Source organism: Macrobrachium nipponense, chromosome 33 (genome assembly GCF_015104395.2).
Source record: "Macrobrachium nipponense isolate FS-2020 chromosome 33, ASM1510439v2, whole genome shotgun sequence".
NCBI lineage: Eukaryota > Metazoa > Arthropoda > Malacostraca > Decapoda > Palaemonidae > Macrobrachium > Macrobrachium nipponense.
Window position 1 is genome coordinate 19,684,258 of NC_087219.1, and position 14,280 is coordinate 19,698,537.

At 48.6% G+C, this 14,280-nt stretch overlaps 1 protein-coding gene across 1 annotated transcript; it reads right to left on the reverse strand.

The window, feature by feature from the left end:
* Window positions 1-8,640: 8,640 nt before the first annotated feature.
* On the reverse strand, window positions 8,641-9,168 carry LOC135202781 (serine/arginine repetitive matrix protein 1-like). The gene has a single exon (XM_064232242.1). It carries the CDS (start codon window positions 9,166-9,168, stop codon window positions 8,641-8,643), a length of 528 nt encoding a protein of 175 aa, XP_064088312.1.
* Between the last annotated feature and the right edge of the window lie 5,112 nt (window positions 9,169-14,280).

Here is a 14,280-nt window from a genome sequence, read left to right on the forward strand (position 1 = left end):
TTACATGAAGGAGAAGGATGTAGTAAGAATGAAAAATTGCAGAAAGAAGGAAAAGTTCTGACTAATTTAGTTGGATCAGCAGCTGGGCCCCAAGGACCACTGAGAAAACAACCCCACCAGGCATCAGAGCCCAGCTGCTGGTCCCTAAGCCCCCTACCCATGCCAAGGGGTCAGCATCTAGGGGGTCTTCTGTAGATGAAAATGTAAGTACCCTGCCTGGGCAACTAAACTTCTATCTGAAAGCGTTGCGTCAGGAATAGAGGGATTTATTTCTTTTGCCAGACATACTATGCTGGCAAGAACCCATTGCCGAGTCTCCATTGAATCTGATGCGAGATTCCAATGCACAAAAATTCACTTGTCTTCTTGGTCGTTTAGGGCTAAGAGAAACAAAGAATTCCTTCATAAACTTCCTCAAAGAAGTTTGATGAGGAGCAGTTCCATTTGGTCGGAACACGGAATCTGTGGCCACAAAAAAAAATCCCATTCGAAGTACATGATATCCTACTCTTGTCGTATTGCGGTATCGTATAAGATCCCGAAGATCTTAATCCTCTGTTATCTCTAATTTCCCTTTGTAGAGACAGAGTATGGCCTTTTTACTGCGTTCTTTGATAGCAGATATATACATAGGTGATTCTTCCCTCTGAAAGTGAAGAAAAAACCTCGCTATGTGGTTCACAGAGGTATCGGAAGAGGACAGTTTCCTCATTCCATCTAGCACGATCTGCAGCAATTCTATGTCTTAGCCATGACTATTGTCATTTACCTTGAAAAAACTTCTCATTCATGTCCACCTTCTGGTCAGTCTGCACGCGGACAGACTCAGAGTGGAGAGGTTTTATAGGTCTATTTATAATAGATTCTGATAGAATATCCAGATACTCTTGGAAAAGCCTTACGAAACATGCTGTGAGAAGAACGTGACTTCTGTGAATCCAACCTCTCTAAGGCCAAAATGAGGCATACATCCTCTCTTCCTTTGACGCCCAGTTATCTTAATATCTGTTAAGAATTTATAACTAGGGAAAAAAAGAAGCAGTCTAAACGGTAAGCCTGTTCGTCTTCTACCTTACAAAGAGATCTATGAAGAAGACTTCCGCAGGTTCTCACAACTCTTTTCAATAAGTGTTAGACATACGTTAACAGTTATTATCTTCGATCGAGAAATTTGGTTTCTCACGGACATGCAAAATCTTGCATCGAACCTCTTAAGGATCGTTACGTTCCGTGTCTGTTCCCAAATAGGTTCTCTTTTGTTAACGCGAACAGGGGCGAAAAAAAGAGATTCTCGATGCTCTTTGCGATATGAGAGAGTCGTGGAATTGGCCTAAGTGATTAAAATAAATCATTTCATCATTCCTTGTAAGCGACCCCTTTTCGATTAAATGGGTAACGAAATCAGGAACGAATCTTGCCGTTACCGAGCCTGCTGTCCGAGAGGCTACTGGACTCTTAGGTTAATAACTCGCTAAAACGAGAAAATATCTTGGTGCTTTCTGGCGCGGCAGGCGCTTCTGGCGCAATTTGCGCCAGGCTGGCGCTTCCTTCTAGTTCTTTTTAGGTTATGTGCCATAACATCTATGCCTTTATGGTACCCGACAATCCTTCACATGTTAATTCCGTTCTTAGTGGGAAAAAAACTTTTATATACGTAGTTATAGTCCATTCAGGGAAACAACTTCTGCCACTAAGAGAATGTTTCCCATCCGACTCGCCCCAACTTCTCTTGAGCAATATCCGAATTTAAAAAGGTTGTGTGCGTTTCTCGAAAGGATGAGAGAATTATATATATCGCGCGCTGCCGTATTAGAATCCTTTATAATACTGTCACATTGTGGTAAACAGCATTAATCTAGGAAACCTTTGTAAGGATACTAGGAATTCTGTAGTTAACCTCGGTATGTGCATAAGACTTGACCATACCGTAGTCTTAAAGTGAATTCTCTACTACATTCATCTTCTCACTAAGCATGTACTCTAATAAGCCATGCTTTCGTAAGCATGAGAGCATTATACAATATAGAGTTCCGCTGTGTTAGAATCTTTTAAAAATGTACCTACGGTAACAGCATTGAAATGTTGTAATATCTTTCTTATTGAAAGCTTCTAGCAAAAGGCAGACAATATTTTATTTATGTTTGCTTAACTATCCCCTCAATCAGAGGCTAAAACACATTGTAGGGGAGAGACACGGTTATTCATTCCATCCCGCAGGAGAGAGACATGTTACCGACCACTCATGACCGACACCTACATGGATACTGCGTTGGTGTCTAAGCGATAGCAGTCTCGTTAGCCGACTGGCCTTACTCTTCCAGAGTTGCCAGCTACTCCATTTTAATAAAGGAATCTTATAAAATTATTATCGAACTTCAGGAAGTTCTTATAATGCGAAACAAGACTTCGATAAAACTAGAAGCTAAGTAGGTGTTGTCTTAACAATCCCTTTAAGCGTAGTCCTTCCTAGGAAATTCCTGGAAGGATACTGGTAACTGAGTTGCTCAGCAAAGAAGTAACTACGGTATGTGCTTATGATTTGCCGTATCGTATTCTCACACAGCAGATACTCTACTACCTTCTTTCCCTGCCGAGGCAGATAGAGAAAGGATATTCTGGTGCCTGGATCCTTGCACCTAGCGCCTGGGAATGTTCCGCGCGCCTGGAATGTCCGCACGCTAGAAAGGAGACTCGCTCCTGGAACGTTCCGCTTGCGTGGAAGGTCCCGTGCGCCCTGACAGTTCCGAGCGCCTACTAGACCCCCTTTTAGAAAGAGCCTCTTGCCCGGAAACGTTCAATGGAAGGATCGTTCTGATTGCCACTCTACTGTAAGGCTCCTTGCTCTAGCCGTCTGTTTTTCTGGCGCAATTTGCGCCAGGCTGGCGCTTCGTCTCTTGAAGGCGCCTTGCGCCAAGAAAAATTTTCTAGAACGCGGCTCGCGTTTGGTTGTAGGAACGCGGCTCGCGCTAGTCTGTTAGCTGGAACGCGCCTCGCTGCTGGCTATAGGAACGTAGCTCACGCTAGCTTGCTGGAACGCGGCTTCCTGGCAGCGGCTGGCCTCAGTGTTCTCTTAGTTTTCAGAGAACGCGCTAGATCATCGCTCCAAACATACATTCTTCGTCTTTTCGGATGTAAGATGAAGAGACGCACTTTTTTAAGGATGCCTTATCAATGGCTATCCTTGGCAGTCTGGGACGTTCTACAGAACCTGCCGAGGGGACGCCTGACCGGTGGGGGTTCTCCCTAACCTTCCTGCGGCTGTCGACTTTCCTCCTCCACTGGGTCTGGGAGTTTGGAAGAGGTATAGGCCTGGAAGCGCTACGGAGCCGATCAGACGCACCCTCCACTGCACTGGGAACACTATATTCACTTCTTACCTTTTTAGAGCTCGCCTTTTGAGCTCCATCCATTTATCTTCAAATTTGCACATATGAATTTGTAGATTCTGTGGAGTAAGAAGGTGATGAGGATGCAACAACTACTAGAATTGTCAATACTCTAACTGCTCGTTAGTACGAGAGCTCTTAAAGCTTCTAAAGGAAGCGTATCTAGTTATATGCTTTCTGACTTCCTAAAGTAGGAAGTTAGATCTTATATCTCCTTTATCAAGTTCTAACACTTATACACGTATTAGTGAAAAAAAATATCAATATTTCCCTTATTGCAAAAATATAAGTGTCTACCGAAAAATTCGGTTAGTTTTCACGTAATATATTTTTCGAAATTTCGAAGCCAAATTCATTAAAAAATTAATAAAAGCGTATGCCAAACCAAAGACCCAGTACTTCCCTGCAAAAGACAGCCCAGAAGGTCGATGGCGATGAAAAAACGAAAATCAAGTCAGGAGGTAGCAACAACGTATGTTGACACTACCGCGACAGAGAAAATCTGATTCTAGAACGGTAATCGTTCCTATTCCTGCCACCCAGCGGCAGGGCCGGTAGATCACCTGACCTACCTGTAGCGAGTGGCGCGAAATTTGAATTTCTGTCGGGGACGACGGAGTCTTAGCTATGTATATATCTGACAGGTAAGTTGATTGTATGAAATTGTATTTTTCCTAACCATACAAACCCTCGGTCCTTTAACAATAGGAAGGTACTTAGCGGCAGCTGAACCGGTCGTAAGCTTCGAACAAGGCAGTTCGGTAGTTAACTACTTGTCTGGCAGTTGGCGGTCAGATCGACTGCGAGGAGAGGAGTCACTTTGCTTTAGGCCCAGGATGCGCAGTGAGGGGTGGCATGAGGTGGGACTATATGTAAAGGACCTCAGGTTTGTATAGTTAGAAAAAATACAATTTCCGACAAATTGTTATTGGTTCCGATACGTATACAAACCCTCGGTCCTTTAACAATAGGAAGACTCACTTCTTGGTGGGTGGAATCCGAGTCTTATGAACAGACTGGTGTTCATCCTACCTTGGATTCCCTCCCTGGTCGTAAGAGCAGAGGGAGGGATCCTAGCCTCTGCCCAATGATCGGGGTGTGCACCGCAGGATCAGTGGTCAGACTTCTGGACCAGATTTATAAGAGGGAGGCAAGCGTACCTCTTATAAATAGCAAAAAGCAAGTACTAGTTCCTACTTCAAGAGCCAAAGTAAAGTTATGGGTTTGTCTCTTGTTGGCTTCCACTCGCCCCCCTTGTCAGGGAGTGGTGGATAAACACTCCTATCCCTACTGAAAGGGATAGAATGGAGCTCGGTTGTGTAGCTTACCTGCATCGGCCTCCTGTTCAGCGTAGTGACGACCGTGGCCCTCTGCCCACAGGTAGAGGAGAAGAACGCAGGAGGAGGAGAAGCCAGTCACACACTTTCACTCATCCATTCATGCAGTCACACAAGGATGCGATGCTGTTCTGTCCGCTCGGGTGCTGGGTAGACTACACGTGTTGAGCAGCCACCACGGGTCCCAAGGAAAAAGTGTCCAAGGACCTGTGTGGGTGATATCCCGAAGGTAGAATGGAGTGAAGGTGGTCTGGTTGGCCAAAACCTCTGCCTTCAGAACCTGCGCCAGGGAGAAGTTCTTGCGGAACGCAAGGGTTGGATCAATGCCTCTGACTTCCTGGGCTCTCGGACGAAGGGTACGGGTGTCGTCACTGCCAGCTGTCTCGTACGCCCTCCTGATCAGCTCACACACCTAGAAAGAAAGTGTGTTCTTGGAAACTTCTTTCTTGGGTAACCCCGGTGCTAATGAAGAGGCGTCGACACTCAGGTCTGAGGTGCCGAGTTCTCTTCAGATAGCGCCGTAGCGCCCTCACAGGACAAAGCAGCATCTCATCCGCATCATTATCGGTGAAATCCTTCAGGGAGGGGATTGTGAAGGACTCGAACCGGTCGTAAGGGACCGAAGGATTCTGAATCTTCACTACGAAGTTCGAGACGAAATCGAGCGTCACGGATGTTTGACATCAAAGGAAAGACCATGAAGTTCCCCTACTCTCTTCGCTGATGCCAGGGCCAGCAAGAAGAGGGTCTTGAGGGTCAAATCCCTGTCTGACGACTCTCGGAGTGGCTCGAAGGGTCTGCGAGTCAAACTCCTAAGGACGAGAGTCACATCCCACCCCAGGGGCCTGAGTTCCCTGGGTGGGCAAGACCTCTCGAAGCTCTTCATCAAGAGGGAGATCTCGAAAGAAGAGGAGATGTCCACGCCTCGCAGTTTAAGGACTAGGGCCAGGGCGGCTCTGTATCCTTTAACTGCAGACGGAGAGGAGCTTCTCTTGGCGAAGGAAGACGAGGAAATCCGCTACCTGCTGAAGAGTGGCTCCGAGAGGAGAGAGACCCCGTCCACGACACCAACCACAAAAGACGGACCACTTTCCCTGGTAGACACCTGCAGAGGACTGTCTGAGGTATCCAACCATCTCTGTTGCTGCGCTGCGAGAAAAGCCTCTCGCTCGCAAGAGATGGTGGATAACAGCCAGCCGTGAAGACACAGGGACTCGACCGACTGGTGGTACCGCTCTACGTGTGGCTGGCACAGGAGGTTGTGCCAGGGGGGAATCTCCCTCGGTGCTTCCGCGAGCATAGCCAGCAGGTCTGAGTACCAAACAGCTTGAGGCCATTTGGGGGCCACCAGGATCATCCGGAGATTCAAGGTGATCAGCGCCCTGCTGATCACCTTACAAATCAGACAGAACAGGGGAAAGGCGTAAACGAAGAGGTTTTCCCACAGGTGTTGAAGAGCGTCCTCTGCAGCTTGGGCTCGAGATCCTACTTCTCGTAATTCACTACGATCCCCAGATCGCGGCAGAATTCGAGGAGTCGGTCCCTGTCCTGTAGCAACTGCGAGCGGGAGCTCGCCAGGACTAGCCAATCGTCGAGATACCTCAAGAGACGTATTCCTACCGAGTGGGCCCAAGACAACACCAGCATAAACACTCACGTGAACACCTGTGGGGCGGTTGAGAGACCGAAACAAAGTGCCCTGAATTGGTACACCGTCCCGTCGAGGATGAAGCGGAGGTACTTCCTGGAGGATTGATGGATGGGTATCTAGAAATACGCATCCTTCAGATCCACAGACAGCATGAAGTCGTTCTCCCTAATGGAATCGAGCACTGATCGTGCCGTTTCCATTGTGAAACGAGTCTGGCGAACGAATCGGTTCAAGGGGGAGAGATCTATCACCGGGCGCCAACCCCCCGAGGACTTCTCCACTAGGAAAAGTCGACTGTAGAAGCCTGGCGACTGATCCCATACAATCTCCACAGCATGTTTGCTCAGCATAAGTTCTACTTCCTGCCGAAGCGCTACGTCCTTGGTCAAACCAGGGATGTACGTCTGAAGATGGACCGGGTTGGAAGTGAGGGGTGGCCAAGACTCAAAAGGTAGTAAATATCCCTCCCGAAGAACATTCACTATCCAGGTCTCTTCTCCGTAGCGCTGCCATGTTGCCCAATGGCTCGCCAGGCAACCCCCCACTTCCGCCAGCAGGTGAGGGGGAACGCCGTCCCTAGCGTTTCCTGCCTCTCTTCGGCTTCTTCTTCCCAGATCCTCCTCGAGAGAAGGACTGGGAGGAGGGCTGGTTACGGTCGTTCCTTACCGAAGAAGTTGAAGGCAGTCTTTCCTCTGGGCTTCGATGAAGCAATCGTCTTAGCCGCAGAGGAAGCGCTAGCTAAACTCTTTAGCTTAGCCGCAGTCGCTCGGGGTTGCCCAGCCACCTTCGAGACTGCCTGGTGGACCAGACGGTCAGTGCGCCGTTGTTCCACTGCAGCGTCCACCATCTCTCTGGGGAAGAGAGAGGAGGAACTCCGCACCGGTCCCTACGCCGAAGAACCAGGTTGGCCCATAGGTTAGCTGTCTGGTGGGCCAGGTAGGAGATGGCCCTACCTCCAGACTGGCACAGTCTCACAAAAGCCGGGTCCCCTTCAGGAGTGATGTTCCCCAAGGAGGCCGCGGTTTTCGACACTGTGAGGGACCACACGACCTAGATTCCGGTAGATTCCAAGGCAAGTGCCTCCTGCTGCGAGAAGCAGAGGTTCTCCGACAGGAGCTGCTGCAGGGACACCCCTGGAGTTAGCCTAGCCAGCTCCGGGTTACCCTGTTTGGGCGGCAGAGGATCTTCTGAAGGCACATAGAATCTCCTCTGTCGTGGTAGAGGCGGGGGAAGGAGCTTGGATGACCTACCGGACCGAAGCGAACCCTCCTGTCCGGAGACAAGAGCGTCCACTTGGCTCAGTACACTGTCAGCCAAGGCTGATCGCGGCAGACCCACCGTCGTCTTGGGTTCCTTTTTGGGACCCCAGAACGACTCCAAACTCGATGTGGGCTCGGACGGTGGGAGCGGCGATCCTTCCCTGAGGTCGTTGTCCTGACGAATCAGCGCAATAACCTCTGAAAACGACCTCTGGATCTCGGGAGTGACTGCATCCTGCGGAGACGGGCCGTCAAGCCCGTCCAGCCAGAACGCCTCCCGAGAACCTCCTCCTTCCACAGGAGGAACCACAACAGACCCCTCATGGCCTCCTCCTGCTACTTGCGCATACGATCTGGTCGATCCGAGGACCGTGCCAGGTTCGTAGGGCGTCGTGGGGGGGATCGCGAGGGGCGCGCCCCTAGCAATCACTCCTAATCGCCTCGCTCTTCCCGGTGTAACCCGAGGAAGTTGAAGGGATGGGAGAGGCAGACCTGACATTCACCCCACGCCCACCGGCAGAACCAGTGTGCTGAGGGGGTTGCAGGCAATCGCCAACCCACGGTAGCGATCGAGCTGGGAGAGTGGCTGGACTGAGAACAGTGGCAACGGTCCCAAGCGTCAGAAGAGCTGCTATTAGTCCTACTCTCCACCCGGTCCCAGTAGGAGCGGCGGTCAGGGGACCGGCAGAGTCCGCTGTCGCGGTGGGAGCGAGGCCTGTCCTCACTGTGCGCCACATCACTTGGACCAGCCGAGGCTGGTTCAGGCGACCGAGGGGACCGCATCCTTGCCTCAGCCCGCGGACAGTCTTGGACCGTCGCATCAACCCTGGGTACCTGTGGCTCGCTGCGAGAGCGATCGCTTGCCTTGTGGGAGCCACCTGGATGACTCCCACCAGTCTTCCGCTCCGTGCCTGGATCCTGGCGCCGAGCGGACTCGGTTGCCTGGGTCTTGGCTGCACGGTCACCGGTGGGCGACCGTACACTCGGTACCTCTCACGAATGAGAGGTCAAGACGGTACCTGGCGCCGAGGCAGAGCCTCTGGCGCGAGGCGAGGAGGTACCGGTGTTAGCCGGTGCTCCTCCGGTCCCAGTCTTCTTCTTCCTGGCGGAACAGGAAGACCAGCAGAAGCCCCAACCTTCCCACCAGAGTGGGAAGGACCCTTAGAAGACTCATAGCGAGCCTTCTTAGGGAAGGGGGAGGCGACCTTCTTCTTCTTAGGCTGCGAGGCCTTAGAAGTCAAAGGGGAAGCGGCAGCAGACGACGACGACGAAAAAGACGATGAAGACGACGATGACACCTTCCTCCTCCTCCTCCTCCTCTTCTTCATCAGCTGCTTCAGGACCACCATCAGGTCTTCCATCCAGGACGTAGCCGGGGCAGTTGCCGAAGCAACAAGGCCCGACTGCACCTGTCCGGAAGGACCTGGGGTGGGAGCAGCAACACCACGAGCAGGAACGACGGCGGCAGGAACTGGTACTGGTACTGGAGCGGCAGCGTGGACAGGAACAGGAGGCAGGGCAGGAACCAGCCGCATCCTATGCACAGGTGGCAGGTCCAGCGGAGAGCTCTTAGGACACCGGAAGTCAGGGGCTGAGGCGAGAGCGGCAAAACCAGGTGGCGGCGTCACAGCAGGGCATCCTCACCTCCGTCAGCGGCATCTGCACAGCGGCTGTCGGGGTCACCATGGCTACGTTCTGTGTGTACACCAGGTGCGGCGGCGCAGCGTGGCCAGGCATGGATAACGTCGTTGTAGTGGTGATGGTCGAGCCGTGGCTGACCAGCGTAGACCCCCTCGCCAGGTGACTCAGCAGCCCCTGAATCATCAGTGTCCTCTGGAGCCCCAGCGAATACCAGGCCTGGCCGAGATCATCACCCGTGGCAAGCAAACCTGAAGAAGGGAACAGAGTCAGGTTAGTAAGAGGGGAGAGGGTTACCCCTCGCCCGGGGGGGGGGGGGGGGGGGGAGATCCCACCCCGAGCGAACAGAAGACCCCAAATACAGCTGAATGTCGGGGTACCTTGGCCCCCCCTCTACGCTCGACTGATCGAGCGAAGAGAAGGAACGAGATACCTCCCCCGAAGGGAAAGGAGCCATACGAGGGAGCTGAGATGGAGGGAGAAAATAGGAAGACATGTCGTGACCAGGGAAGCAACCGGAGAATCCGACGACGATTCCCTGGCCGGCTTACGCGGCTTTTTCCTCCTCCCATAGTGCTCCTACTGCTCCTCCGACCAAGAAACACATACATTACATGTCTCGGTGCGAGAGCAATCTCGCCCTCTACACCGAGTACAAAACTCATGAGGGTCAACCTCAACAGAGGACCGAAAGGCCCCACACCAGGGCACAATCTGCGGCTGATGGGGCTCTCGGGAATCCATAGCGAAGTCAACACTGTATGAATACCACAAAAAAGAACACACGTACTTACGTATCCTTTTGTACAATCACACAGTAATAGGAAAAGCCAAAAGAAAATCTTCACGCAGTGAAGCACACAAAGCATACGACGATAGCGGGCAGAGAGGCGAACAACACGTCTGTCTCCGTCGGCAGACGAAAGCAAAGTGACTCCTCTCCTCGCAGTCGAGCTGACCGCCAACTGCGGGACAAGCAGTTAACTACCGAACTCCCTTGTTCAAAGCTTACGACCGGTTCAGCTGCCGCTAAGTACCATTCCTATTATTAAAGGACCGAGGGTTTGTATACGTACCGGAACGACTAATGAAGAGGCTGAATGGCTCTGTGGCAGTTTGGTTTTGACTGAACATATTCTTGGAAAAAAAATCTGAGGAACCTAACCTTCCCATCTATAAGTATGGGAGGGTATACTGACTATACATTCTAGATCTAACCTCAACTTGAAAACATGCACATATCCAAAAACACACCCACATGCCAACATTCTACATTCTAACAATGGTGTTTGTATATGTAGGCTAGGCTGATGGGCTTAAGCTTCCGTTCAAACACATGGGCTGGCATCAGCTATACTTCCCATGTAGAAAAAAATGCATGAAGAGGGTATACTATAATGTAACTGGAATTAGTATCTTTACCTAACCTAACTTTAGCTGCTACGCCATAACTTGGCAAGGGGGGATTTGCCAACCTTTCCCCCTTAAGCGAGTCTTGACCCCTCACTCTGCATTCTACCCCAAGCTGACATCAAATAGGGCCTTGGGAAAAGTATGGAGTGTTGTACAATTGGCAATTAAAAAACTGACAGTACTAGGGTAAAAAACCGCATGGTACAGGGGTGGACCATGTACGATCTATGTGTACAACCCCAAAAAAAGCACATTATAACGCGTCCTGACATCGGAGATGGGCATCAGACGTGACTTGTTGTTGGTGACAAACGGAGCTAAAGACCTCTACTCCGGTGTCAGGATGTTATAATGTACTTTTCTTGGGGTTGTACACATTGATCGTACATGGTCCACCCCTGTACCATGTGGTGTTTTACCCTAATTAACAATTAAAGTTATTTTTTATTGTTTTAGAAAACAATGAACATTTTTCTCATATTAGGGAAAACGACCAAGTGGCGAAATAGTAGCTCCCACCCCTCTCGGAACACAGCCACTTCCCGAAAAAGAGCTTGAATTACATAGAATGCCATTATTTCATAATTTAGGAGAAAATACCTATATACTTCTAGAGGAGCTACAAGTCTCGGAGTGCTGCCAGGATGGGCCACAATGGTAATTCTAGACAATAACTCCACACAGACTGCATCGAACGTTCCCGCGAATACGACAGTCACTAGTGATTGGGTCGTCCAATGTATTTCACAGTGTTTAGTACTAGCCCCTGGGGGTTAATTACAATCGCCCCCAAAATAATAATGGTAAATTCTTAATAAGCAACCCAAATACCTATAGGCTAGGAACTGTATTTTCTAAAGAAATACCGTCGTGGAGTTATTAGCCTATACTTAGAATTACCACCAAAACTCTTGATTGATGCTCATGGCACCGAACTCAAGTACATTTTTGGGGAGGTGGCCGCATTCCTTTAGAGGTGGCCGCTATTAGGTAGGTACTAGGTATAGGCTATGTCGCCGCTCGGTCGTTGACCCTATTGGCCGACTATTGGAATGCATTACCAGAGAGGCCTTTAGCCACTGATAATTTTAATAATAGAGCTAGGTATACTAGGCTATACCCAGATATACCTAGTAGTACCTACTACCCCATACCCTACCATATAGTCCCCAGCCTTAAAATTTAGTCTGCTGTTACATACCGGGTCAACCATGACCTAGCCCCAACGTCTAAGTCTTGACAAGATTACAAAGACCTTACCCATTACCCAAAAATATATTTTCGTCCATACCCTACAATACCTACTACTTTACCCAATCAATGGCTGAAGTGGTTAGACTAACAAACATAAACGAGGACCTCATCGGGCGACAAACTAAAAACGCCCCTAGCTAAATGACCGCTCTTTACGCCTACCTAATATCAATCGAATTACTAGTATAGTATCCCTATTCTGGAGTCCTTCTATTTAATTACCTGCAATGAAGAAAATACGTTACCTGTCCGGCGCAGTGGAGCTTCGTGGGGACTAAAAAGCGTACTCATAAATCCCGTGTCAATAACAGGAGAGGGACGTCGTTGCCATATTATTGGTCTACCAGGCCAAGTGTGTATCGTCGTCTATGACGTCATTGGTCGATCGCTGACGTCACGCGTCATATTATACCTGATTTTTCGGGTTCTTCCCAAATTAAAATATTTAGATATGTGATATAATAATTATTAGTATTTATTTACACTTTATTTTTGGGCTTGCATGGACTCTTTTGCGTAGTGTTGAGATTACTGCCTGAGAGGGAGCGTTCTTATGACGTCATGAAACAGCTGATCAACGAAGTGACAGGTTAACCAACGGATGAACCAACCCATTTGTTTTCATTTTCGGCCCAAATCCAATCTAAGAAGGGGAATGTATTACAGGGCCACAACTAAATAACCACTATGTTGCCTTATCCTGCAAGCATTTCTAACCATATTTTCGTTGGTGTAGGGATCTTTTGATATACATATTTTAGAATAATTTTTGGGACAGTTATTTAAATGCTCTAATGTATCTCCCAAATATCTGATTGCTGGTCAAATCTATTTATCAAGACATACTTGTCGCAGAGCCGGCCCAAGGCGAAGTTAGCGAACGAAACGGCTACCTAATGACCCCCTCACCATCGGGGGTTATTGGTGGGTGGGGGGGGTGATAGTGTCAATCCCTATAGTAGCGACCTCCCTCCAAGCACGTGACCTTGGGGGGCCATACCGAAAGTCTTGGTCCAGTCACAGTACTACACTTTTTCATTATTAAAATATATATTTATGATTACTTGACCCAATTCTACAGAAAGAAATTACTTTACCAAGCTTTTCATGGTTGGCCTAAGCACTTCAACCACTGTGGTAAAGACCTAAGCATCTGCTCTAGCATCTAAGGAGTGCATAGCATAAATGGTTCCTGTAAATTACTTGACTTTCTTACCATACAGTTACTATAAGCACTAACTAAACAGTAATGTATACAATCACTATACACTAGCATTCACAATGACACTCGCTAAACAGTCACACTTACTAAACACTCACTAAACATAACTTTACACTCACAGTAAACACTCGCACTTACTATACACTCACACTCAATAACACTAAACACTCAGTGAATACTCAACACACTACTTTTCTAGTAGGCACTCGCTATACACTAAATGATCACTAAATACTCACTGTGCCTCAAAACACTTGCAAAATAACGTGTTTCTGAGACCCAGGAGTGGAAGAAAGGTGTGGTAGGGGGGCGATCGCCAGAGATGGAGCGTTGTCGAATTGGAGTGGGCAACCTACTCGAAGGACATCAACTACCCAAGGGTCCGCTCTGAATCTCTACAACACAGCCCAATGACTCACCGGGTATCACCCCACATAATTCTTTTGTCTCCCTAGACCACTCACCTACTTCAATTCTGCTAGCGATTCATGTCATCAATCCTCATCCTCTGTCACATTCTAAGAATCCTGTAATCTGAAGAAAAACTCCATCTACATTTGCAGGATGCAAATATATGGGATAATTATCCCCCTCTTTTTCCTTCATCCAGGCTTGGAACCAGCCTCAAGGCAGAAAGCAAAGGCAATGGTCAGTAGTTGTTGAATTCTGCAAGTGCCTTGTCCTGTCCATAATTTATCAACTTTAGGCAAGACGGCGACCTCCTTGAGTTATCCCTACCAAGATAATAAAAATTTTCAGTCAATTTATGAGTTGAATTCTGCAGTCAGGTTGCCTATACTTTTGCAAGTTATGACAAATTTACTGAATGTTGAGGTTTTCCTTTGTATGGACATTACTGTTTTAAACTCCAGTATCTGTGACCTTACACAGTGCTGCTGAGGCTATGTGAACTTCTTTCTTAAAATCTTTCCTCATTCTCATAGCTTTAAAAGAACCAGGTCTGCGTGCTTTCAAAAAGGCACTTTTATGGTGGCAATTCTGTTACCGTTTACACAGACAAATATAAACAATAAAAAAAAGAGAACAATTCAGAGAGCAAAATTGGATAATCACAATCAACAGTATATATTCTACTACATCTTTATTGGTTCCCAGTTCA